General features: G+C 32.2%; 4 protein-coding genes across 4 annotated transcripts in view; 3 read left to right on the top strand and 1 right to left on the bottom strand.

The window, feature by feature from the left end:
• Positions 1-22,823, top strand: part of LOC144839799 (ATP-dependent 6-phosphofructokinase, platelet type-like) — a 97,245-nt gene extending 74,422 nt beyond the window's left edge. Inside the window, exon 23 of the transcript XR_013611784.1 lies at positions 22,808-22,823. The gene's annotated coding sequence lies outside the window, so the exon portion shown is untranslated. The remainder of the gene's footprint in view (positions 1-22,807) is intronic.
• LOC144839335 (patched domain-containing protein 3-like) lies at positions 6,305-8,875 on the top strand. Its single transcript, XM_078694651.1, has 2 exons — positions 6,305-7,136; positions 7,227-8,875. The coding sequence occupies exons 1-2, from the start codon at positions 6,305-6,307 to the stop codon at positions 8,873-8,875; spliced, it is 2,481 nt and encodes an 826-aa protein (XP_078550777.1).
• Positions 10,526-21,444, top strand: LOC144839633 (coiled-coil domain-containing protein 60-like). Its single transcript, XM_078695076.1, has 17 exons — positions 10,526-10,659; positions 11,240-11,588; positions 12,952-13,127; positions 13,588-13,657; positions 14,530-14,654; positions 14,999-15,046; positions 15,457-15,654; positions 16,189-16,299; positions 16,668-16,776; positions 17,525-17,726; positions 17,844-17,937; positions 18,290-18,362; positions 18,936-19,039; positions 19,211-19,348; positions 19,587-19,742; positions 19,952-20,141; positions 20,532-21,444. Exons 2-17 carry the CDS (start codon positions 11,307-11,309, stop codon positions 20,634-20,636), a joined length of 2,181 nt encoding a protein of 726 aa, XP_078551202.1. The 5' UTR covers positions 10,526-10,659; positions 11,240-11,306; the 3' UTR covers positions 20,637-21,444.
• LOC144839804 (small ribosomal subunit protein eS8-like) lies at positions 22,568-26,880 on the bottom strand. The gene is made up of 6 exons (XM_078695303.1): positions 26,788-26,880; positions 26,269-26,375; positions 24,900-24,999; positions 24,055-24,230; positions 23,231-23,360; positions 22,568-22,745 (listed from the first exon to the last, which is right to left on the bottom strand). The coding sequence occupies exons 1-6, from the start codon at positions 26,789-26,791 to the stop codon at positions 22,636-22,638; spliced, it is 627 nt and encodes a 208-aa protein (XP_078551429.1). The 5' UTR covers positions 26,792-26,880; the 3' UTR covers positions 22,568-22,635.
• Between the last annotated feature and the right edge of the window lie 3 nt (positions 26,881-26,883).

The following is a 26,883-nucleotide window of genomic DNA, read 5'->3' as shown; positions in this document are numbered from 1 at the left end:
ATAATAGTATTAAAAAACATAATGCGAGGGGACCAAAAAATAGACAAGCTAATTATTTACAAACAAAATAAACCAACAAATAAAAAATAGTATACAGTAAAATAGTATTATAATGTTATTAAACAAACAAGGATTTGTGTTTTATATGAATGTACAGTAGTAGTTTAAAATATGTACATTATTCAAATTTCCTATCGAGGCGGAAGAAAAAAAAGAAAACTTACCGGAGTGTGTATACATCTGACACTACAGTTCAACACTGATTTGGCGCGTTATAAAGAAGATACTAGGATGTTATAAGACCTTCTGTTTACTTTCCACCAATCACAGAATGGCATGATAATGTCGACAAAGTCACTGTCACTGTGAATACGTCATGCAGTGTGTTCTTAAGACTTATAAACAAAGTCACACTTCAGCATTTTAAGTAGTTTAATCCTCAACTAACGTCAATAGGCATCAATAAGTGAAGTATGTTAATAAAATATTATTTTGTAATTTGTTTGATATTTTAGCAATAAAACATGTTACTATTTTCTTACTTTTTCAACAATTAATAGAGCATGCATCTAATTATATCAATATAGTATTAAAATATAGTTAATTAATTAATCTATATCGAATTTTAAAGATTTATAATACTGGAGAAAATCCAATTTCCAGTAATCATGGGTTTTCCAGCCGGACACGTTTTCAAAGAAAATTAGCAATTAACCTGATTGTTAGTAATACTTCCTTGACTCGAGTAGTATTATACAGTATAATCAAGTATACTGAAACCGGACTATCATTATAAAATCCGTATTAATAATGATTAACAAAAATAGAAACGTTCAGTTAATAAAGATGTTGCTAATGTCATAAAATTTATTTATAGTGTAATGGAGTTTTGAAGTCAGAAAGAGAGATGTGTAGTCACTAAAATTATAACAATTTATTTACATTTTTGAAACTGAAAAAAAATTATATAGAAATTATATACAAATTCTATATATTTAACTGTTATATGATGTATAGAGGTATAGGTTAAATTAATAATAAATTGTATTAAAATAACTTTAGAAATAAATTTTAAAATATCTTAAGAAAAAACTTTAGACATTCTTTAGAATATCTTCAGAAATTCTTTAGAATTATGTTAGGCTGCAGATATAATCGGTCATATAGAGAATAAATATAAACTCACAATGATTGAAATAATATAGTACTTTGAATGTAAGTTGTTCCATTCGTGTACATATTCAATAATAGGGCCTATATTTAACAACATCGTCAGGACTTGAGGAATATGATTGTGCGGTGTTTGGTGGATGATGAAAGCGCAATGTTGTGATATTATACGAAACTTACAACTAAAACGCAAACTAATAAATATTAATGGTTTCTAAAATGTATTATTGCATTCCAGTTAATTTTATTACTTGTTTATGTGCTAATCTTTAGCACAGATGTTTTTATTTCCCGCATATTGTGTATGTATTATACGACAAGGAATACTCTGTTTCTTAAATCCAAGATAATTCCTGTAAATAATAAAAAATGCATTCTAATTCGTATGTACTGTAATCATCATAAAGCAAATACTAAACTTTTTAATTGAGTTTAAACTCCATACCGGAGCTTAAATCAGTCACACAGGTTAATAATTATGCATTATTATAAGTGTAATAAGCCATAAATTCATTTTAGTTAAAAAGGAAATGGGAAGCCCCTTTTCTGATTTGTTTTAAAAATATATTTATTTATAGCTTTACCTCCGGTTACAGATTTACAATTCAATTGAAAACACACTTTTGTTGGAGAAGTTAATTTCAAAAGCCTAAGCTATGGTACTATTAAATCAACTACTTAAGCTTGGCCGTTGCTTGTAAGAATTAACTGTGTACAATACATGTATTAGGTTTGAATGTAACAGGACAGATTATAGCCTACAGATAATAATAGAACTAATTAATTTTATAATAATCTTCAATGTAAGAAACAACGCCTTTGTAGTCATATAATGCCTTTGTTTTAGGTGAAAAAAACAAGTACTAAAGCAATAAGTTGATTTCCCATTACCTTTAATTTTCATTATTTCTTAACTACTTGTTTGCTGTAGCGTTTTTCAACAATTGTATCAATTAGGCATAGGCCTACTTATTTTATAAATTATATTAGTTTGTCACACATTTGATTCAAATTCGTAAAAAACATAACTTTCACCTAAAATACTAAACGGGTAATCCAACTAATAATTTATTATTAAAATCCTGTCTTTTTGTGGCTTAACTGTGAAATTCTAAATGTGTTACACAGTTTGGAGCGAACACAGAGGCCTATATGTATAGTTATTATATTTATTTGTCTTAAAATACAACCTGCTCATCATTCTAAAAAATACAGACAGACGTCATTACTATTTTCATAGTATAACCAATGATTTGTATTTATCTATTCTACCATCCTGAAAGAGGATAAACGCCTGATATTAAGTGGTCCTATAAATCTAAATAATACATGAGCAAAGGCGTAAAAACTTAGCACTACCAAGATAAAACAATACACAACAGGTTTAAGCAAAACAAATGAAAGGATTAGATGACAACATCATTATTAAATATGATTGAATTCATTGTTGATTTGATCATGTTTAAATAATTAAATGTAATGTACAACAACGGAGTTCATCAGAGAGAGAATAATATTAGAATCGAGATAATTAAAACTACTTTTAAGTAAAGTTTGGTTAGATATTCTGACGTGCTCATCAAGAAAAGTTTGAAATCAGGTTGAAAAGCCAATTACCTATAGATTACCTGTTGGACCACAGTAATCGGGAGATGAATGCAGAGAGGAAAATCGGTAAGAGGTAAGAGAAGAACTGAGAAATAATTATGAGAAGTAATTATGAGTGATGATATGAATAAAAACACTTTCAATAAAAAAAAACTCTTGAACTATAGGAATGCCGTCGTCCATCAAGGTTTAGTATTTCAAGTACTTTCTTGGATATGTGTTTCCTTGATAATACACACCTTCTTATACTAGTTGTTTGTTTTTAGGTCAATGTGTAATATTGTTATAGAAAGCTAAGCATAGTAAGTGTTGTTACCAAGTGTTTTGACAAAATATGGGTCTATAGAGTATCAAGTATAGGCCTAAGCGATTAAAAAACGACTTATCAACAACAATAATTACCCGAAAAAGGGATCACTACTTGGAAAAACAAACAAAGGAAAAATTTAACACAAAACACTAAAAAGGCATATGGTGGAAAACAATGCAACTATTAGGAAAATTTAAAGATTAATACAAATCCGAATGAAATTCTACTAGTGTTTTGGCTCTAATAAAATGATGACTAATGGTTATTTGACATAACTGTATAATAGTACAGTGGAATAGTAGTGTTTTTGTATTCAACACACTACACAGAGGTGAGGTTCTTAGAGTCAAGACACTTCTGATGATCACAATATTTCTTCAACAATAACAATTCAGTAAGGGTAAGTAAAGATTCGCCACCCGGCTTTCGGCCACCTTGCCTATTGCCAACTTAGGTCTTTTGCAACCTGACCTGTTGCCACCGTAGGCCTAGACCACAAATAAAGGTGACCTAGAAGAAAAATAACAATTGATAAGCTACAGTAATGGTTTCCTAAGCCTGGTGGTACAATATCTTTTATAAATTTATGAATGTATTTACTGTATTATGTATATATTATGTGTATAATTTTTAATAATTTTTTTCTTTTCTGTAGGCCTAGAATGTATTTACTTTTTATCGTCCTAGTGTAAACGGGCCTTAAAGATAATTGATAGTGAAAGAAACCTATATCTGATTTTATTTACATTTCAAACAATACTTACTAAATATTAGAAACATTAATGAATGTATAAAAGGGTAAACACGAAATTGCGACTTTTCAATGAAATTAATTTTTTCTTTCTGATGAAGTATAAAAGCATAGATATTTTACTTTCAATTCTAACTATTTTAAAACTCTTTCTCATTACAACAAAGTCACTTAGTTCTTAAGTACATGTTATATAGATACGGTTTTTAAAAAAAAAATATTATTTCATCAAAATTATATATAGATATGGTCTTTTTAGATATTATTTCATCAAAATTAGTTAAATTTCGTTTTAACTTTTATTTGTTAGTATTTCCAGATAAGTGGAAGTCCAAGTGTCAAAACGAGGGCATATTGTCACATCTCTACCAAGAGTAACACTGTTCACAATAGGTAGTTATGCTAGGCGTAACTATATTAAATCTTTATTCCTGAAAATAATAGACCTAAATTGTGTTTTAGTTGAATATGAACAAAACGATATTTGAATGAATGAATAAAAATTAGATATCAATGTGACAGCACTGACTATAAGTGATTGATACATATAAATGATATTGCTAATAAATAGGCCTATTGACTGCTTGTTCTTGAGTGAACGGTAAATTTGTATCATAAATACAACCCAATAAATAGTATACGAGTATTAATTTCATCCTAAAATCAGATATTCAATCCTTATGTTTAAACATTGACGTAGGTCGTCTACCGTGGCAACCAGATACATTTTTTTTAAGCACCATGACTTCATATGTATTCATCATTATTCTCTGTACTGTTTGATGATGTGATTCTGATTGTCCAATGAAAACAAGTTTTGCAATAATAATTAGCATAATGAAATAATTTACTTTTAAAAACACACACACGTTCGGGTAATATAGTAATAATATCACCAGTCATTTATTTCATGCGTAGATCTACTAGAAATATTGTGAACGGGTCTTTGCCTTGACGTCACAGATGATTACCATCACCTATATTAATCTTTTCTTCTAACAACCTTCAATTCTGCAGTTGTATTATTTTTGTGAAAATACTATGCAGATATTCAAGTAGGTGTGTTATTGTTATATTGTTATATTTAAATCCGGATGACGTCACTTACAATAGTGAAATATTCGGACTTGGCTATAATAATACGATTGGTCCAAACGACGACGACGAACGTACATGCGCAGTACATCAGGTCAACATCATAAATTAAGTTAAGTCTGCTTATAGGTTGCTGTGAGTCTAATGCTGTAATACACGAGAAAGTCAGTAGGCCTACGGTAAGTACATATTATTCATTTACACAACCATGTCTGTGGATAAAAAAATAAGACGATGTTTCAATAGAGATTTTGATTAGTAGGCCTAAAAACACCTGGATTTACCTCGTATCATATTAAACGATTAAATGACGTTGTGTCCCGTTGTCCTATTTAAGTGAATCGGTTGACAATGATATATATTATACGGTACATAATAGTACGTACGCACCTAGATGCAAAAAATAATCGATATTAGGCCCTATACTGCCTCAACAATCAGTCAAAGCTATTTTCGTAGAAATACTCCCGTGAATTAATTCTTGGTATCTCTATTAAATTTAATTAACTAGCACAGAAGAGAAAAACAAGGCTATATACATGACTGCAGTCGCGTGCTCAAGTTAGTGTTTACCGACCGACCGACATAGTGAGCCTATTTTAAAAATTCGAGTGGCCCTATCTATAATTGTGTACATGCTTCATGGTCGATAGTATAAACTGCAGTAAGCCAGAAGTACGTTATCGCTAGGATTCAAGTACAGATTATGCACAGTAAGGTCTACCTTGATAGGAATATAAGAATAGACCCAACAATATACTAAAATACATTGCACGTAATTTTTAATTTGATTTCAATTTTATAGTATAGAATATTGTATAATGCAATACAAGCTAACATTATTGTTCAACTTTCCATAATAATTTTGTTTCTTCATTTTCTATTATATCTATAAACCACCATTGTTTACACAGAGAAAAGTGAAATAACCTCTTCCCTGGTAAACATACCTATTTTATACTCCTTTACATTGTTTTTCTAATAATCAGTGTACCACTATTTTGTAAACAGTAAATGTTACTTATGGAATTAATATTGGTTGGCACTTTTCTGAATTACGTAAACTGCTGGTTGCTAACCCAAACTGACAGAATCTCCCAGGTACTGCAGGAGAGATCAATATGCAATGGTTTTCACCAGATCTAATGTATGATCACAATATGACATATTATATTCTTTTCAACTTACTCCCAATAACGTTGCGTTTTTCTGTTTGTTTTTAGATTGTTTATTTTGTCAAAATGGTACACTTTGATTGTATTGCGAAGCCACTATCTGTATTTTTTGGACGCTATGGCAGGTTTGTAGCTCGCTATCCCATCGTGTTTTTAATTATTCCTGTAATAATTACAATAATATTGGGTTGCGGTATGGTATACCTTGAGAAAACTACGGATGTAGAAGACCTGTTTACACCCAGAAATGGTCGAGGAAAAGATGAAAGAGATATTGTTGAAGATGTATTTGTCACAAAAAATAACCTTACTATCAACCGATTGACAACTTTGGGTCGCTTCGGACGGATGTTAATCGTTGCAAAGGACGGTGGAGATGTACTTCGAGATGATGTTATGTTGGAAGTCTATAGGGTACTGGAAACTGTCAACGATTTTACAATTGATCATGAAAATGAAATAGTAACTTTTAACGACATCTGCTTACAGTGGTCAGGTGACTGCATTACGAACGATATTTCCTTGATTGTTCCAAAAGGCATAGAAAGATCTATGGTCAATATTACATATCCGATATATAACGGCTTATTTATTGGTTCTGCACTAGGAGGTGTGGAATTAGAAAGTAATGCAAAAACTGTTAGGACAGTCACTGTACTTCAACTCAACTTCTATCTTAGAGTTGATGATGAAATAGCTAACAAATGGGAAGACCAGTTTCTGGAAACCGTTGAAATGTTCACTAGTGATGAAATTGATGTTTACCGATACGCCTCTATGTCTATTGAACTTGAACTTGAGAATGCCAGTGACGAGGTATTTAGTTCGTTTACAATCGCGTTTACAATTATTATTAACTTTGCAATTTGGTCCAGTATTCGACTTGACAATGTTCAAAACAAACCATGGTTGGCTTTGATGGGAGTTGTATCATCAGGATTTGGAGTTGTGTCAGCCTATGGTTTGCTGATGTACTGTGGAGTGCCATTTATTGATATTGCTGCCACGACACCTATATTGATATTAAGTAAGTACAACTTAAAAATAGTAAATACTTTAAAATTATCATTATTTTATATTGTTACTTATATGTGATCTATTTTACTGTATTTCATAGGCATTGGTGTGGATGATATGTTCATTATGATAGCATCCTGGAGGAAGACGAATATTAGAGACACAGTTGAAGAGCGTATGGGAGAAGCAATGTCTGAAGCTGCTCTATCTATTACCATCACTACTGTTACAGACGCTCTTGCTTTTGGTGTTGGCGTCTTAGCTGTCTTTCCATCAGTACAGATTTTCTGTGCCTATACAGGACTGGCCGTTCTCTTTGACTATTTTTACCAAGTAACTTTCTTTGCAGCATGTATGGCAATAAGCGGTAAACGAGAAAGAGCAAATCGACATTATGGTACGTGCCTAAGAGTTAGACCGAACGACGAATCACCAAGCAAGTTTTATGCAATATGTTGCTCGGGAGGTCCATCTCGAAAAAAAAGTGATAATTCCAGGGAGGAATCTCCTCACGCCGTGATGATTTTCTTCAGAGACTTCTTTGGTCCATTTATCACTCACCCAGTCACTAAAGTTGTTGTAATCATCTCATATATAGCTTACATTGGGGTATCAATCTGGGGTATGACAGAGCTTCAACAAGGTCTAGACTTACGGAACTTAGCTTGGGATGATTCATATGTGGCACCATATTACGATTTGGAAGAAAGGTACTTCACAACTTATGGGCCTAATGTGTTCATTGTATTTCCAAAAGAACTGAATAGCTTAGAGCCTAGTAGTAATGAAAACTTTCTGGTCACATTAGAAATATTTGAAAATTCAGAATATACATATGGAGACAACTTTACTGACTGTTGGTTAACAGCATTCATGGGGTATCTTAATTCGCAAAACATATCTCAAGATAGCAACACCGATGTATTATTAGATGTCTTGAAGAACGAATTCCTTGCCAATCCTTCATTCGAGCGTTTCTCTTTAGATGTTGTGTTTGGAGATGATGGAGCTATCACTGCATCAAGGTGCTTACTTATAACTCGAGATATAGATTCGTCGAATAGACAACGAGATATGATGACTGAAATGCGTGACAAGGCCGATGATTCAGATTATGACATCACAGTTTACCATCCAGCCTTTGTTATCTATGACCAGTACACGGCCATTTTACCAAACACACTACAAAATCTTGGTATTGCTCTAGCTTCAATGTTGCTAGTATCTTTGATCTTCATCCCTCAGCCTATTTGTTCTGTGTGGGTAGTGTTGTGTATCCTATCTATAGAGGCAGGGGTTATTGGGTTTATGAGCCTCTGGGATGTCAACCTGGACTCAATATCCATGATCAATATCATCCTATGCATTGGCTTCAGTGTCGACTTTTCAGCCCATATTGCTTACACATTCACAATTACAGAGGGAGTATCGAAGAACGCACGTGTTATAACTACACTATTTACATTAGGCATGCCGATTTTACAAGGGGCTCTATCCACCGTGGCTGGGATCTCAGTTCTATCAACTACAAATGGATATATCTTTCGTACTTTCTTTAAAACTCTGTTCTTAGTGATAGTGTTAGGTTTGCTGCACAGTATGTTTTTTCTTCCAGTTGTCTTAACATTACTTGGAGGCAGTTCCAAAAATGACAACAACGAAGTATCATCAGTTGCAAAAAGCAAAGAAAAATCACCAGAACCCAATGTTGTTGCTCATCAAAACCAGGCGTACGATGCACGTGAATGATATATCAAAGCGGTAACAATTTTATAAAATGTAACTTTGTAATGTATCTGGAACTATTTTTGAAACTCGGAACTTCCAAATTAAACACAACATTAGAATTGCTATGTAACGTCCTATCCCGTGAGATGAGACCATGGTTGGGATGGTATTTCTAACAATGAAAGGCCCATGTATCTTAGTGTATATAACATATTAAAATTATTTTCGAGATGTTTTTTTAACAACATTGTAAATTGTATATGATGACTAATCTCACTGTTCACTGTATATAAATATATATATATATATTAATTTTATGAAATCGGCAGAAAAATGGAATAATACAGTTGTTGGGATACTTACGGTATTGCGCCGAATATAAATTGAGAATTTAATAGCAAATTACATGCATGTAATGTAAATAAGGCTCAACAGAAGTGGGATAATTTGAAATAAATAATTATATTTTTTTAATTGAAATGTTTTTATTTTTTATAGAGAAAAAATATTACTATATTCTATAGACTTTTTGTTATCTTTATCTTAATCACCTATTTTATCTGTAATGATGACAGTTTTAAATGAAATAAAAATTAGTTTTGCCCACGAAAGGCAAACAAATTGTATATGAAATGAAAACAATTATTATTAGAAATTATTTATTATTACGTTTTATACTATCGCCCCTCTTTTTCTTTTTCATAAAATGACTTTGTTTCAGAGTTGTTTTTTTGTTAATTAGCAACTAATAAACAACTCCCGATTTCGAACAGAACAGCCAGATCATCAAAGATATATACAAATATTAAAGAAGGTCAGGGAATCGGGTTGCGGACTCGTCGCCGAAATAGTCAATACAAAAAAAACATCGACAAAAGATAGGTAAAGGCCTAAGGAAACTTCTTCCCATTTCGAAAAAAAGAATGTTAACACGTGTGTTGCAATCACCCAAGATAGTAGGCCTATCCCTACTTCTAGCAGAACGAGTCACTATTATTTTAATAAGTCAAGTTGACTTATCCTTCAAAACTTAATACTACTGGATATGCAACAGAAACTATAGATCGGTAAAATTGGCCCAAAATGATCGTATGTATAATAATTATACATACGATCATCTTGATAATTATAATATTAAATTGTAGGGGTGAAGACCAAGCGGGTGGGATCTCATCGTGAAATGAAATTGCTGACTCCAGTAGGCTACTGTACGTAGGCCTACTTTAATTTTTACTATCACTTGAGGCTCAGATTTCTTGATATTGTGTCAACAAACACTAACCCGACCAAGCATGCGTTCAGCCAAGTATACATAACCAGGGAGTTGCAACAATATTGTTGTAATTCATTTGTATGTAAACAATCAGCCTTTAAAATTCAATGGAGCGAAACATGACATTGTTTACTATTACCTAGCAACAAGTTGCTCGTTAACTCCGGAATAATCTACTTACTCCCCCAACATGAAAATATAGTTAAAATAATTTAAATTAAAATATCACAAAGTAGGCTAAAACTTTAGAAATAATAATAATTAAAGAAATTTAACTTCAATGGTCTTTATTATTAGCACAATAATTTAGGTAAACTATTCACAACAAGTTTAACTTAAATGTGAAATTAAATTATACATCGGAGGGTGTAGGTCTTCTAAATCAAATGGCTAATTTTGTCGAAGTACAGGACTTTTGAGCGAGTGGTAGCGGCTAACTTTTACTGTGGGACAGCATGATTGTGAACTGGTAAAACCCGTTGTTTTTGTACATTTTTGAAATTCATTGAATACGCACAACCTCAGTAATAAGGTATTTTCTTGGAATCCGTATTTTTGTTTTTATAATGATCCTTGTTGAATTATACTGGAGTAAGTGACTGAGTGACTGTTAACCCGACCGATGACTTGTTAGTTAGCCTACTGCAAACATACCATGAAGCGTCAATTCAGTGTTCGGCGGAGTCTATTGACCTAACTATTATAGGGCCTAACTTTGTCTGATTGCTGGATCCGCCTATGTGAATAGATTTTTACTTCAGTTTTAATGTTTACTGTAGGCCTACAAATACTACAAACATTTTATTTTTACATAAAAAAGCTTGTTTTAGTTTTTAAAGTTGTTATGCCCTAATTTATGGTAATGAGTGACCAAGTCAGGATGGTTATTTTTGTAAGTGCAAACTATTTTTGGGCTGCGCAGCAACTAAACGTGTTGAAAATTATTAAAATGCTGGTTTTCGGTCATATTAATCTACACCACGTAGGACACGGTATCGCCCTGTAGGGTTGTATACTGATATATAATGTAATCATATAATATATTTGTAATTGATAATATTCAAACTAATGTTAATATTTATGTTAATTTTTTTTTTATATTTGTAATCTAGATACAGTGTTGCATAATAATCATAAAGTATGAATATTGTAAAGAAATCTGTTAATTGTTAAACAATAATGGCACCTAAGCAAAAAGACCCAAGAACTTACATTCAAGTGAAACCGCTTCCTACTGAATCAGACCAGGGTAAGCATGTCTTAGCCCGTTCGGACACACACTATAATTGCGCCGTTCCAACAAGGGAAACCGTTTTTCAGCAAAATTTTACAAGAAGAAAGAAACAGAGAAATGAACAAGGTTACAATTCTGTTAATTATGAAGCATATAAACTTCTTGGAGAGCCTCTATACTTGGACGAGAAAAGGTTTATTCTGCATGCATTAGGACAATTGGATGAGGTAAAGCAATTTTGAATACAGTACAGTATATAATATAATTTTAAAATTATATATTATAGGTTGAATACATGGTTTCCTGTTAAGTTTTAATACAAGAAAACAATAGATAGAAGAAACATGTAGACATTATTCTTACATTTTCTTTATTACTCATTAGTTTTTGTTTCAGTATATTTGATTGTCTAGTTCGTCAAACTTCAAATAAGAAACTTGTCTAGTCTGTATTATTATATAACAAACCATTTTGGCATTTGATTGGTTAAAAATGTGTCACATCACAAGCCGTTCATTATTTGCACTAATGAACGATGAACAGGACTATTGAACATTCAACTTTTTTTTAAATTGTCGATACTTTTCACCACACATAGTTGTTGGCACATATGTAGTTTGCACCTTCATTAACTGTTTTACTCCGCGCTGTCTTTATGAATAGTCTAGCTTCACTGTCTAGACTATGATCCGGGTTCATTAACAATTTTAGTTTAGAAACAGTATTGTGGGTGTGTTTGAATAATTGAACACATAATGAACATTGATCTGTATGTGGTGAATTCCATTCATTGAAAGATTGACTGCACTCTATTTATTACTCATAAACATTCATTGTATGGTAATGCATGGTTCTATAAAAACACCATGTTTTACAGGTGGTGAATTGTGCAGCAAATAAAATAACAATGTAATATATAAGAATTAGACAGCCATTAGAAACCGTAGGCGAAGAGAATGTGATAATAGTACTTGATTGTGAAATTGTAAACTGCATGAATTAAACACACATTAGACAAGTAATCTCTAATTAAAAAATGATCAATTATTTGTGAATTTAAGATAGCAATCAAATGCTTCAACAAGCATCATTGTCATATTCATTATCGTTTTTTTTTTTATTTATCGAGTGAGTTGGATTAGAAAGAGGTATTCATGCTGCTAGGCAACTCAACCTTGGGGAATTCAATTTAAATAAATTATTTAAAAGCGAATAGAGTAGTTTGTTAATCTACAGTAATAGTAGTCAATATGTTAGTTGTAATTGTAAACAATTTATGTGATATGAAATTTGTGGTAGGTCTACATCCCATATTATGTAGTTCTCAAAAGAACTGTTGAGTTTCTCGACGTTTCGATTGATATACTTTGATCATCCTCAGGAGTGAGGGGTTGTAGGACACACACACACTGTAGAACACACTGAGTACGATCAATCGAAACATCAAGAAACTTTCAGAATTATAATACGTCATGTACCGTAAACTTTATATCACATATTGAATTCGCAATTCTAACCTTCAAACAATATAAATAGTTTATATTGATGGTAACAGGTTTTTATTTGTTTAATATATTATTTATGTTTTAGAATAATATTGAAGACTCGGCTAGCAGTACTGATGAAGAGGAAGAGAAAAAGAAAGACAAAGAAAAGAAAGATTCAACACCTGGACAAAAGGAGACTTTAGCACCAAAGAAATTTGTACTTACAAGACGGACAAATAAAAACCAGAAATCGTTATCAAAAGAAGTTGCTTCTGGAAGGTTTGGAAACAATTATTAATTATTAATTTATTGTCATGTGGTTCACTTATAATTATGTACAGCTGGTCATTCAGTAGAAGTGGAAAACCGTGTAGCTTGTCCCACATAGAATCTGTATATATCCTGAGCGGAAACCGCCCGTCAGCTCCGCATTGTGTGTAAATGGTCAGAAGGAATAACATAGATTCTATATTTTTATTACCGTTACCGCTCGTCTGTGTAAATTGGCCTTTTATATATGCAATATCGAATGTTAAGACGATCGCAAAAAGTCTGTCAACAGAAGATCATAATTAATACAGTACCTATATTGTGTTCACATGGCATGAAACAGACTCTGCTAACTGCCTTCAAACCTCATGTTTTTTCTTTGTACCTTGTTTATATGATGGATTATCCGCTCACAAGATGTGAACGTGGTAATAATGTTTAAATTAATGCTTATGTTTTTATTCATTAGGAAAATGGTACAATCAGCAAAACTTGGGCACGGTGTATTTAGTATAATTCGTCAGAAAGATGAAGAAAGGGTGAGTAAGCATGTACTCAATTGATATTACACATCATACATTCTATTGAAACAAGCTATCCCTAGTCTAGATAAATATATAGGTATAAACAGGTGGACCGCTTTCAGAAAAAAGCAGATCTCTGACAACCAAAAGAATACAACTCTTTTTTAATATGGCCCCAGCTCAATTTAGGATAAGATCTGACCTCATCCTGTTTTAGTACATTAAGAACTATTAAAATAAAACATGAACCTCTCGACATTACAGTGACTATAATGTTTAAGAGTAAGCTTTATTTGGCGTATAATTGTTGAAATGCTTATGGCTTATAAAATGAAGGATATAGAAGAGAAGAACATTCAATAAAATAAAGATTGAAACAGATTAAAATGTGCAAGATTTTTGTTAAGTGGCTTGAGTTTGAATAAAAAATAATTGATATATAAAGACTACTTAAAAACTACTTAAGTTCAATAATTCAATTAAATATTTATAAAGATCCTAGTTACTAAGCCAAGAGGCGTCCACAGAAAAAAAATTATAAAAAATCCCAAATGCAAAAATAAATCTTTAGTTTAAGCTGTTCAGATTTTGATAAAGCCTGGTTTCCATTGTTTACTTTATTCTTTACTTTGGCTGAATTATATTTTTAGTAACTTTCAGTTTAAATGTAATTGAATGAGTAACTTATCAGTATTATTTCGATTTAGAAGCATACTCCTTAACTTTGCCAATTAATCTTCTACTTTATGTAACAACTACCAACTATCGCTGCATCAGTGATGATGCGTACGTGATGATGATGTATGCAGTTTTTATATGGAAATCAGGCTTAACAAGTTTGTAATGTAACATATTAAATTTTATATTCATTTTTGTTGTTAATCCAGAGGAATGCAAAAGAAATAGAAAGGCTAAAGAAAGAAGAGCAAAAAAGACGAGAATGGCAGCCAGCATCGCAGGATAGTTCTGAATATGAGACTGATGATGATCTTAATAATGACATTGAAATTAAGTAAGAATATATATAAAAGTTCTCTAAATATATCATCTCTTGTTTTTTTAAAGTCCAAGGTTCTAAAAAAGAAAGTGGAAAAGGGTTCATTTTGTTATCGCCACATGCAATTTAAATATACCAGTAAATTTAGTTTAGATCAAAAAATAATTTGTCTATACTATCTTCTTTATATTTTATATACAGTAATCACACCAACACTCTAGTTGTTTATTATGGAGATTCATATCACAGTGAATGACCGTCACCAGTAGCCGACTGTGCCATGTCCCTCCTAATCAAATAATTATTTTTATTTTTCTTACTATTATTATTTTTGATAAATATGTGGTTTTAATTTTTAGCAATTACTTTTTAAAAAGCGGAAGAAAAAGTGTAGTTTTTTCATCAGGGTAAGTTTGATATTTTTAATGTAGAACAAACAAGTTTTGTATCCATTGTCAAATAAGTATTTATGTAGTTATGATGTGTGTTAATTTTTGTTTTGTTTCATACAAGCATTAAGCTTTCTGTCCTTCTGTTTCTTTGTCATATTTAAAAGTGCTATTCAAGATTTTTATCTTTGATATGTAAATGTCAGAGAATAGCAGTACTGTAACTGTATTGGCTGAATTGCGCAAACTTGGTTGAACCTTGAACTTGTGCCAACTTGGTTTACAATACCCTGTTTTACCACTATATTATTCACCTAATAAATGGGTGTGTTTCAGTACATGTCCTAGTTATATTTGCCAGATTCTTATATATTTCTATTGTAATTATAGTATGTAGATATATTTATATATTCATTATTTATTAAAAGTTCCGAACAAGGCAATTTTGAAGAGAAAGAAAATACTTCTGAAAAGTCTTTAATTAGTGATATAGTGGGCAAGTCACCTAAAACAGTTCATAAAAGAAGAAAGTTTAAAAAGAAAAAGTTATCTGAGCCTCCTCGTCCGTACACACCATACACTGCAAACATCAATTGTGAAATGCCACATACAGATTCTTCTGAAAGGTAAGTTGCTACACACACAAATGGCAACATCAAATCATCTTTTGTTATATCATTATTTATTAATATGGATGATATAAAAAGAAATTGAATTGAATTATTATATCATTTGGTGAACTTGTTCATCATTTGGTGAGCTTGTTCAGATTCGACTGCTCTGGCAGAAAATACAAAGCTTAGGTTTCTAATGCAGATTTAGAACATGTGACTTTCAAATTCAATATTGAATAATTACAATTCAAAATATTAGCAAGGAAAAGATTTCTCACTGTAATAATGAATTCCCTTGGATAAAGTGTAGCTAAATAATTAACAAAATTATAAGTAAAAAGTTTTGTGTACATTTTTAAATATTTAAACTAGAATTCCAAAAAAGTCACAAATTCTGTTTAATTAAAATTCACTTGACAACCGTGCTTTATGGAAAACCAGACATTTTTGGTTCAGCCTAAATGATGTCCAGTTTATAGACGGTGAACTGTCGTGCCATTTAAAAATACCATATATTATTAGAAAGAACTTTTAATAATTCCTTAGGAGAGCAATTTTCCGTCAACTATGTGCTCTGAACTGGCTACTAGAAGCAATGATGAGTGAGCCTCCAGGTGCAATGATGCCAATCTCCTTATGTTGGAATATCAAATATAAGTAAGTGATGCAATTTTTATATTTTGTAGTCATATGCAACTTAATGTTGTGCTTAGAAATGTGACCCAGGTGAATTGACTATTTTTGCCCCAGGTTAAATCTGCTTTCACATCGCACTGGATTTGGTCCAATGCCCTGAGATCAAAATCGTGGAAAATGGGTTCAGTGGTAAATTTGTACGATTTGAATCCGTACCTGATTCGAACTCCGAATTCGTAGCCATGGATCAAGAAGCCATTGGTTTTTTTAATCGAATATTTAAATTTCAACAAATTGTTTCATTGATGAAGAAGATTACACTCGGTCACAATTTAATTTAATGTTTTAAATGATAATTACTAAAACGTTGATATTCATTTTTATTTCAGGGAACTTGAACATAGTACATTTTGTAAAACAACTGTAAAAAAATTGAACAAAGATAAAACCCACGAATCCAGATGGATGCATTTTGTTACTAGTCCTGTTGAAAATATTGTAAGTGTAAAATTTTTTTTTTTAAATGAATTAATATTGTATCCTAAAATTTAAGCATTCATAGATGTTAATATTCTGTGAATTATATACAAGATACAAGATAACTTTATTGTCAAAGGCCAAAGATGTGACAGTTGAAATTCTTCTTGCTTATATAGTAAATATATTGTATGCTTTTTGATTTAACTTGATCTTCAATTGGAATTTTATATTTAGTTTCCCAATATGGATTTTACTACTCGAGCAAAAGTAAGCAACCACAAATATTGAATATCTAGTTTGAAGTGGTGGTTTGAAATAATTTATTTGTTTTGTTTTCCTAAAATTAAATTAAAGTTTTCTTATGTTCGACACAATTTGTAATAACTTTATGCAGGAAATGCCAAAAAAAAACCAAAAACTATAATACTATTTTGATGTGCAAGTAATTAATAATTAATTTCTGTTAAAATGTTGTCGATGTTAGATAAACACATTCTTTCAAATTCAGCTTTATTGTAAGCAATATGCCAGTATACAAATAATGAATGTTTATTATTAAACGATTGTTTAATAGTGCGTACTATTGCACGCCATGTGACCCACAATCATCGAATCAAATGACAGGAATTTATTTAGGTGTTATATAATTATCTTTATATTATAGTTTTAAAGTAGTAACAATATCAACAAAATCATATTTGAGTAAAGGAAGGCTTGTGGTATATTACATAAAAATACACCTAAACCTAATTATTGTTTTATTTAGGGAACAAAGACAGCTGGGAGGTTAAGTACATTAACAGCAACAACTCGGTTTTATCGAAGTGCAAGACGAGTGTCTACAAATGGACCAATCCAAGCACCTAGTAAAGCTCTGTCCGTTGTTTCAAGCTCGTCCCCAACGTCAAACATGTTTGCAACAGCACAGCCAGAAGAAACTACAAAAAAGGCTGTAGAAGATGAAAAGGGTAGGCTTTGATTTACATACATACAACAAATAAAAACAACAAATGCCGTTAATTTGACATTTAAAAGCATTTAGAGAACTGAAGGTTTAAACTTTATTTTTTTTATTCCCTGTGCAGCTATAAATAGCTCACTGATAAATATTCAAGAAGACACCAAATATCACGATGAAAATGACCCTGAAACTACTAGCCGAATTGACAAACGGGAAAGGTAAAACTATTATTCATTATTTTGAAAGCACCTTTCCAAAGATGATCAAAGCACTGTAATTAACAGAATCAACAACATACACAATTTATAAATGTCCTACTTAGGAAACAAGTATTTGAGGTGTTAAAAACACAAGAACTTCTAGGAACCTGTGGCCGTATTCACCAATTATTATTATTAAATTGTATTAACTCAGATATGAGATTTTTTTAATTGTGTGTGTTTCCCTTAGCCTAAGTGTGAATGGTGATGCTATCCCATAGTTTAAGACCCTGTTATTTCTAATAATTGGTAACCATTTAACAATCACACTTTATCAGTCACTTTAGTAGTAATTTGTTGTTCTCTGTAGGTCAGCTTCAATGGTTAGTAATAAAAGTAATCATTGGAATCCGCAGAAAAATGTCTTCAAAAAGGAATTATCTGTAAGTACAAATGTAATTGTTAACGTATCAATTATAATAAGTTTAAATTATTTTTGGCCAGTTTTCAAACATACCAAAACTGTTTAAAATTACTATTTTTAATTTTATATTTATTTTGTAGGAGCATGTATTTGTGATAAAATAAGATATCATAGTTTAAAACTAAATTATTTTTATTTCCGAGTAACAGCTTGGAGCACCATACCTTGACACATTTATTCCATATATTTAAAAATTGTAGAAATGCCAGTTAAAAATAGTATTAGTAGGCCCAATCCCATCATCTTGACACCCTGTCCCATCAAGGTACATCAACTTGCTCATTATGTGCTCATATTATCATCTATACTTACCTATATATATAAAAATGTCTGATTCTACAAAAAAAAGAAATTCAATCATTTTATTTCACAATGCATCATATATACAGATTGTCAGTAACAAATAAGATGTTCTTTTTTGTCAATTGTGGAACTGTGATTTTCATGCCTAAATAAAAATATCAGGATGCATTCTGAAATGGTAGCTTACTCTTCTGCTATAAACTGTTTAAAATACATTGTAATTTTGTAGAGGCAGCAATTAGAGGAACAGGATAAAGTTTTGAAAAAGAAGACACCTAATGTGCAAGTTGAAAAATGGGTAAAGTCTACTAACTGGAAGCGGAGGTCAACTAGGTCAGTAATACACGTTGTGTTCAAATAATGAATGTTTATGAGTTAGATGGTGAGAATATTTCATGAGTTGAAAAATTAACTGCTTTATTTTTAACGAGGCAAAGCCGAGTTGAAAATAGATTATTTGTTTTTGGTTGTGTTGTTAGTAAATTAATGTTTTTCTGTATTTAGTGCACCTGCCCAAGATTTTAAAATGTTGCTTCCTAGCAAAAAATATTCTTACCTTCCTGTTGACTTGAGGTTGAAGTTTGGAGATGTTGCGGAGGATAAAGATTTGATGCTCCATGATCAACTTGAGGCGATGGAAAAGTAAGTCATTTATGAAAGACTTCGTTCATGAGCAGTGGCGTAACGGCTATGACCGCTCACTGGCTAAACCCAGGGACCCTGGAGCTTATGGGGGCCCATGGGCAGTGCCCAGAGAAAAAAAAAGAGGCATTAAATATGTCGAAAAAGGCTAAAAACACTTTCAAACATACATAAAAAAACAAAAAAGTTGTGTCCTGTAAATACAACTACCACTTGAAATGCTTTTGACTATTTTCAGAAAAAGGCTTTGGAGAAGTGAGGAAAAATTTAAAGCTATCAGTACAAAGCTTCATATAAGTACACAACTAGATGAACTTAAGAAAGCAGGACAAGACCCTGAAGAAACAGCAGAGGAGAAGAAGAAAAAGAAAAAAGGAGAAAGTGAATGCAAATGGTTAGGTTACAAAATATAGTTTAGGTCATTAATTGATTGGAGCAGTGTAATGAAAACAATGTGGTCTCTGCAGATTTTTGACAGAGGAATGGGTCCATATACGCAACCTGAAAAGAAAAAAAAGGCAAACAAAAAACCACAAAAAAGTCCAATGAGAAAGAAAAGCTATGTATTAAAAAGTTCTAAATCATCTACTTTTAAATTGACAGGTTCCATGCTTTAAAGGAAAACCTTTCTCAAGATATAATAACTGAAATGCAGTGCAGTGCAATTATTGACAAATTGGAAAGTATTGGTAATATTGAGAGTAGAAAGGTTACACCACAGAAGTTCCTTAGTGTTCTATCAGGACTTAGGCACTGGGAAATGTGTTCACCAGATATAAGTGCAGCAATAGAGGTGAGTTTATAACTGCTGTAAAAGGCCACTTTGTGTTACGTTTACTTCCTTCATCCTGGGAACCAAGCTTTACAACATAAACACTTAGAAGCACTGTGTATAGCATGGGATATTAGCACCCTCAAATTCATACCAAAATCAATAATAACGCAGAGGCCTGGGGCCCATGGTTTAGGAACCCTAAGTGGCCCTCCAACGCTGGAAGCCTGGGGTGTTTTTAGCCTTTTTCGACATATTTTAATGTCTGTTTTTTTCTCTGGGCACTGCTCAGGGGCCCCTTGAGCTCAGGAGCCCCTTGGTTTAGCCAGTGAGCGCTCATAGCCGTTACGCCACTGTGTAAATGTCTGTTCGCCATTTTCATCTATTGATAATATTTGTCTTTATTTTCAGTTTATCAGGGAGAATGTTGTAAATATGAGTATTGAAGATTTTGAGAATTGGTTTCAGTCTGAGATGCCGAATATATTAAGATCCCAGAGTGCTCCACCAATTTAAAGTTGCACGAAATGTTTACATACCTATTAAGGTCAAACTCTATAGAGGGCGAACTCCTGACAGGGAAGTGATTCTAACAGGAAGTTTACACTATCAACACACGCAATACAGGTGTAGTGATGTGTGACTGCGTAGGACGTGTGATTAGCGTATTGATTGTTCAGTGGTCTCCTGGCTCTGTATGGCAAATCTCGTTTTGATCTGCAGTAACATTGTAGTTCGCTCTCTATCCAATCTATTAATACCTCAGTGACTATACCTCAAATACCATATGCATAAAATCTATAATTACATATATAGATACTTGAAATGATAATTGTCACAATTTGAAGTGTACCTGCTGCCAACATAAATTGCAAATGAAAAGCAGTAGAGTCCGTAACCCATCAATACAAAATGATTTAAAAATTATATTGACACATAATTTACTAGCAAAATAGTATAACGTATTCAGAAAGGAAGAAAATAATACATATACATACATATAAATCAGGTTGGATTTGTTTACTAAAAGAGAAATGAATCGAGCACTGATTACATTATGTTTTAAAGTTTATAAAGATATTTCAGCAGAAAATGATTTGTCTTTTATAGATCCAAGATCAAATTGTATTGCACAAATGTTTATTTTTATAAATATTCCAAATATGTAGAGGCTTAAAGTGTTAAATTTAGAGGTTTTTCAATTTTTAAATTTAAAGACCCCATGATTGGGTCCTGGGCCGCTCCAGGATCATCACAAATTAACATTCTTCATACGTTAAATTGAAATCCATGAACACTGGTTTATATTTTTAAATAATGTTAATTTATAGATTATTATTTACAGTAGGATAGTACAGACCACAAAATATAATTATCACTGTGGGTGGTAGTAGTACTGTACTAGTATATTTTTTGTAAATTGTATGTTTTATATCATGATACTACAAATTGAAACTATTCAGGGAGTTGTGTTCTCAAAGTAAAAATATTTTCTGTAAATATTCGTCAAAGTTCGCCAAACTAAATTATCAAGTTGTATTGATAAGTGTGTGATTTGTAATACTACTATACTACTAAATGAACATTCCAACTGTAAATCTTTTAAATGAGCCGACTATTTTTCATAAGTATAGTTGTAAATAAATGTTATTAAAATGGTGATATATATTATGCAATATTATACAATATGCAATTATTTCAAGATTGAATTAAATGGTAATAGGATATTATTTATATTTTTTATTTTGTTTGTGCGTCCAAATTTGAGTTTGATCCAAAAGAACAAATTAAAAGGGCGACGGGATGTTTTCCAAATGCCACTTTGCAGACAGAAAACTGGTTGACAGACTATTCACTGACCGAGTATTTGACCAATCAGCCATTTTGTTTCTATGCTAGGGAGAAGTGGTTGTAATTGTATTAAACTACTGTGGAGTAGGGAGTTGTGTAATTGGTCAGATGTTTTTCCCTGACTTAATTTGTAGTTTATACCAAGTACATTTGAGAAGTGGTTGTTACTACAGTAGAGGTGTTTGAGGGAAAATAAAAAATACCTTGGTTTAATAAATGGGTTTAAACTGGATATTTTTAAATTTGAGTAAAAATAATTGTGGGCCATACATCAAACAATTATATTATACTGTACATACACGAGATGCAAATCTTCGCTGCTGCATTATTAAAATCATCATCTAGACTCATGGTTATTGTAAACTGTAAAGAATGTAGGGATAACCGACGAAATAACAGAGCAAGGTGTGAAATTGTCTTGTCAGCAAAGTGTTCCGTCTGCTAATTGTCTGTCCTGTAGACAAAAATGTCCGTCGCCAAAATGGCATTCCATGAACCCTGCCCTCAAGTGGGAGAACCCCATCACATTTCCATTCAAAGCATCACTACATACATTAACACAAATGATTAGAAACAAAATGAAACATGAAAAGACATACTGTATCACCATCAGGGTATTTTTAATATGAACATTTTTTTTATCAGAGTACAGCTGATTAGTTATTTACTTTCCCTTCTTTGCTTTGATCTTTCTTAAGTAGAACTCAAGTTCTTTGCCCTCAAGAATGTAACCATCGGCTCGTCCACATTGTCCTGGTCTAGAAGCAATACAAGCTGTCAAGAAAAATAAAAGGACGTTACTTGCAACAAATTGACAACATTTAAAGCTCTGTCTACACTATCAAACTTTATGTGATGTGTCCATATATGGACATGATGTCATAATATCACTGCCATATTTAAGCATATCACACATCACACTTTTTTTGCCTGAATAAATAATAATAGTGTAGATAGAGCTTAACATTTACCCCTACATATACAATACAATATTTTCGCAGTCAGCGTAACTATGATAAAATCATCATCAGGGCGACAAAGAGTGCCAAAACAACACTGAACACGCCCATCTGAACATTTTCAAATACTCATCATTCTGCCTTTTCTAAAACAAAGTATTAATAATAAATAAATATTTAATAGCAACTGAATTTTCCAATTTCCTTCCTTTTGAATTATTACGACATTATTTCAAAATACATTGATTTGTGATTGAACCCAGCTCGCATATTTTTAAAAACAAGATACAAAAAACATACCAAGCAATCTGCCAACACCAAATTGTTCTTCAAGATGTTGGTCAATTTTGGCTTCCTTTCGTCTAAGTTCGTACTTCTTTGTTGCCTTCTTTGACCTTTTCTTGTGTAAAACTTCTTCCTCTGCTTCATTCTAATATTTAAAATACAAGGTAAAATCAATCTATTTTGCAATTTGTATAAAAAATTAGCGAAAATTTGTGCAAGTGTTGTTCACTGGATGATTTAGAAGTGAATAAAAAGTGTCTCTGTAGTGTTCTACTTTTGTGATGTTAACAAATGCCTAACTAGTTGGAGCTCATGCAAATTAAAATTGCAGTTACAATAATAAATGAAGCGCAAATGTTTTTCCTCCAAATGTTTGATTCGTTAAGTGAGATCAAGGACAAAATATCATATTTTTTAGAGCAGTCAGTGTAACTATGACAAAAATCATGAGGTGCATTGTGCAGCCTTCAGCAAGACTAATCATAAGCATCATCCTGCTCTGCAAAATCTACAGTACAGTAGGTTCTGTATTTATTTAACCCGCTACATTGGTTTTCCAATCCTTTTGGCTAACATGACCCTAGATAATGATTAAGTAACTGAAACCTGTAATGCCAATTTTGTAGTGAAGCTGTAGCTTGGTGGTTAACATGCTTGCCTTCCAATCCAAAAGTTCAATCCTGACCTAGTGCCAGGGTTGTAACTCACGACTCCACTCCCTAAGCCTCAAATGAGACTTAGTTTATAAGCACTATAAATTATAAAATAGTATATCCATCCTGTAATTGGCGAGTTACTCACTGTTTTATGTGTATGAATTTTTTTTTAAATGTACTCACTAGTTTTGCACTCTTTTTGCGAGCAAGCGGAAGGACATAGTGGGATTCGTACCACTGTCTGAATGGTGTTGAGTCAATGTACACGATACAATTCTTCACAATGGTTTTAGTTCGGAGCAACTCATTGTTACTGGCATTGTAAGCCACATCTATGATACGGGATTTCCGCGTAACCTCTGTTAAAAACATACCAATAAAATGAATACAACATTGTTAAGACATTTTATATTTAGACACAGCATAACTAATGAAATAGGTTGTATACAATTGACCAGTCTGATTAATTGTGACAAAAGTATTATTCAAAGCATTCATTAAGTGCAAACAACTTGTAGGCTATGGCACACATGGATCCCAATTATACAACTATGGGGTAGAACGTCCAAAAACTTGGAGCAAGAAGAATTCAAAATTGAAATATTTACATGTTATTCATTCATTCAATCTTTTACTTCGGAATCTCTGGTCCATAGAAAGTAAAATTACATATAAATGAATTAAACAAGACTGTACTAATTTCTACTACTCATCTCAGGATGGCATTCCACCTGGAGAGCATCACTATAATTTAGGACAAATTTTGATGAAACCATTAGAGCAGTCAGTGTAACTATGACATTAAATCATAAGGAGCATTGTGCAGCCTTCAGCAAGACTAATCATAAGCATCATTCTGCTCTGGTTTTTTTAACATTATAATAAAATTATATAAAGTTTAATTTTTTTTTTCAAGTTTTATTGATCTTTTTTTAAGGATGTGCTAGAAGGTTTTTTTTAAATTTAAATAAAAAATGGACAATATTATGACATAACCTTTAGTAGGCAATAAAATTGTAAATATTTACGCTCAGATCCCCAAGAGAAGTTGCCGGTATCAAGACGAAGAGCACGGAACTTGATGTTTCCACCTCTGCAACGTACTATGTGAACACGTTTGGCTCCAATCTAAATTTGTTTTTAAAAAGCGTATAACACATGATTAATTATAATTTCACAATAGTCAAATAGAAAATTAACAAATTGTATGTTGCATTACTATTTTATATTTTGTTATTAAATACTTATAGCTACTAAAGGTTGGATAACTTTTTTTTTGCAAAATTGGTTACCCAATCTTGGCGAACGGCTAGCGCAAGTGTATAGTAGTCAGAGCAAAAGAGTAAAACTATTATGCTTGCCACACTATGTTATTTCTGTTGGGTAAAATATGGACTAGGCTAGATCTATAGGCCTAGTGTTATTTCAGTTGGTTACGCTTCCCTGCACATCATTGTTTGTCATTGGTAGGGACTGGCATATATTTTTCAATTTATCTTTCTGCATTTGAATAGTGTTCAGTTTGAAAGAGTATATAATCATAAGCATTTTAAACTTTAAATCAACAAAATTGATTGAGTATTTCGAAAATTATGAATAAAATAAGGTGTAAAATTTGGCACTCATCACTATGCTTTGTTTACATAGGAATCCCCACCCCGCGTTTGTGACCTTTGTACACAAATAGTCACTGGGTGAAAATACTACTAAAACACATATAAATACATTTTATGAACATATTTTTAATTAGAAAGTTGATGGTGACAAATATATATTTGCATAGTACCACATTTTGTTTGGAAATTGTGTCAAAATCACAAAAATAAGATAGAAAGTACTTATTTTATGTTTACCCTCTCCCCGGACTGCGCGAATGTCCCAGAGGAATACCCCCACCTCAGCCAGGCTGTGTGATGACGTCATCAGGGACTTCGCGGCCTAGAATTGCTTACTCACCTAGCATCAGGTGATTTAAAACCTTTTGTGATCCAATATAGGTGATATTTATGTAAAACCAAAGGCGTACACTGTTAAAATATAAATATATCTAAAATATATAAGCAAAATCCCAAAATATTAGGCATGTTTTCGATTTTTTCTGATTTTACTAACATTTCGAGCCCAAAATAAAATGTCATCGCGAAGACATGTGGGCAAAGGAATTTCAAATTATTTATCGGAATTTTCCGGAGAAGATCGTACAGTCATTCGTTTTTTCTGAATAGCCAATCAGAGTTCGTAAATTCATGCGCAAGTTGACCCCTTTTTAACAGGTTAAGGGTCACACTTGTCTATTCCCTAAAGATGTCTGCTGCCCTCTAGCGGTTTTGCTAGTCGCTATCATTGGTCAAAGATTTGTAAATAGTTAAAAAACCCAGATCCAGTAGCAAATTGTACCTTGGTCATTGCTGGAGCACGTCCCAACTCATACTTGCGTTTCTTGTGGAGTTGCTTCCTCTTTCCACCAGTCTTTCGTCTCTTGTGCCACCTGTCTCTTGCGATACCTACAAATTAATAACAATAATTGATAATTGGTTAGCCTAGCTAGGCAATAGAATTATAAATTATTTAAAAAATCATTACTATAAAATGTGTGGGTAGCCTATCTTTCGGACGCAAGTCATCTGATTTTTGTATTTACCATTACGGCTAACCTAGGCCTAGATTTAGGCCTCTGTAAATTTTAACCGTACTGTACTGCAGGCCGATGCTTGCCAGGAATTACCCTAAAATAAGCCTACAGACAGTACTGCACAAACATCATTTTTATACTAATTTTTATCATAATATTGGTAAAATGAATGATACCAATTTATTCCAAACTTATAAATGTTACTGTCTACCAAGTTAAAGATTATGATGAAATGTCTAAAAGGAGATTTAAGTTGGTAAAAGTTTACTTAAAATTTCACGTACCCATGATTACTGGATTGCTATAACGAAAAGGCCGTGCATGCTGGGATCGGAAAACACAAACACACAAACAGGTTTATGGAAAATTAGAGGGCGACA

The sequence above is a fragment of the Antedon bifida genome, chromosome 4, assembly GCF_963402885.1.
Source record: "Antedon bifida chromosome 4, ecAntBifi1.1, whole genome shotgun sequence".
Lineage (NCBI taxonomy): Eukaryota > Metazoa > Echinodermata > Crinoidea > Comatulida > Antedonidae > Antedon > Antedon bifida.
The sequence above is the reverse complement of the archived record's forward strand: the minus strand, read 5'-3'. Positions and strand labels throughout refer to the sequence as shown.

Excerpts from the sequence above, each read along its gene's own strand:
- LOC144839335 (XM_078694651.1), top strand. The coding sequence starts at position 6,305 with ATGGTATACCTTGAGAAAACTACGGATGTAGAAGACCTGTTTACACCC. Across the intron at positions 7,137-7,226 it reads GACACCTATATTGATATTAA|GCATTGGTGTGGATGATATG; the intron begins GTAAGTACAACT and ends TGTATTTCATAG.
- LOC144839804 (XM_078695303.1), bottom strand. Across the intron at positions 24,231-24,899 it reads CTTCTCTTGGGGATCTGAGC|AGGTTACGCGGAAATCCCGT; the intron begins GTAAATATTTAC and ends TGTTTTTAACAG. Across the intron at positions 22,746-23,230 it reads TGGTGTTGGCAGATTGCTTG|CTTGTATTGCTTCTAGACCA; the intron begins GTATGTTTTTTG and ends TTTTCTTGACAG.
- LOC144839633 (XM_078695076.1), top strand. The coding sequence starts at position 11,307 with ATGGCACCTAAGCAAAAAGACCCAAGAACTTACATTCAAGTGAAACCG. Across the intron at positions 11,589-12,951 it reads CATTAGGACAATTGGATGAG|AATAATATTGAAGACTCGGC; the intron begins GTAAAGCAATTT and ends TTTATGTTTTAG. Across the intron at positions 19,349-19,586 it reads CAACTTGAGGCGATGGAAAA|AAAAAGGCTTTGGAGAAGTG; the intron begins GTAAGTCATTTA and ends GACTATTTTCAG.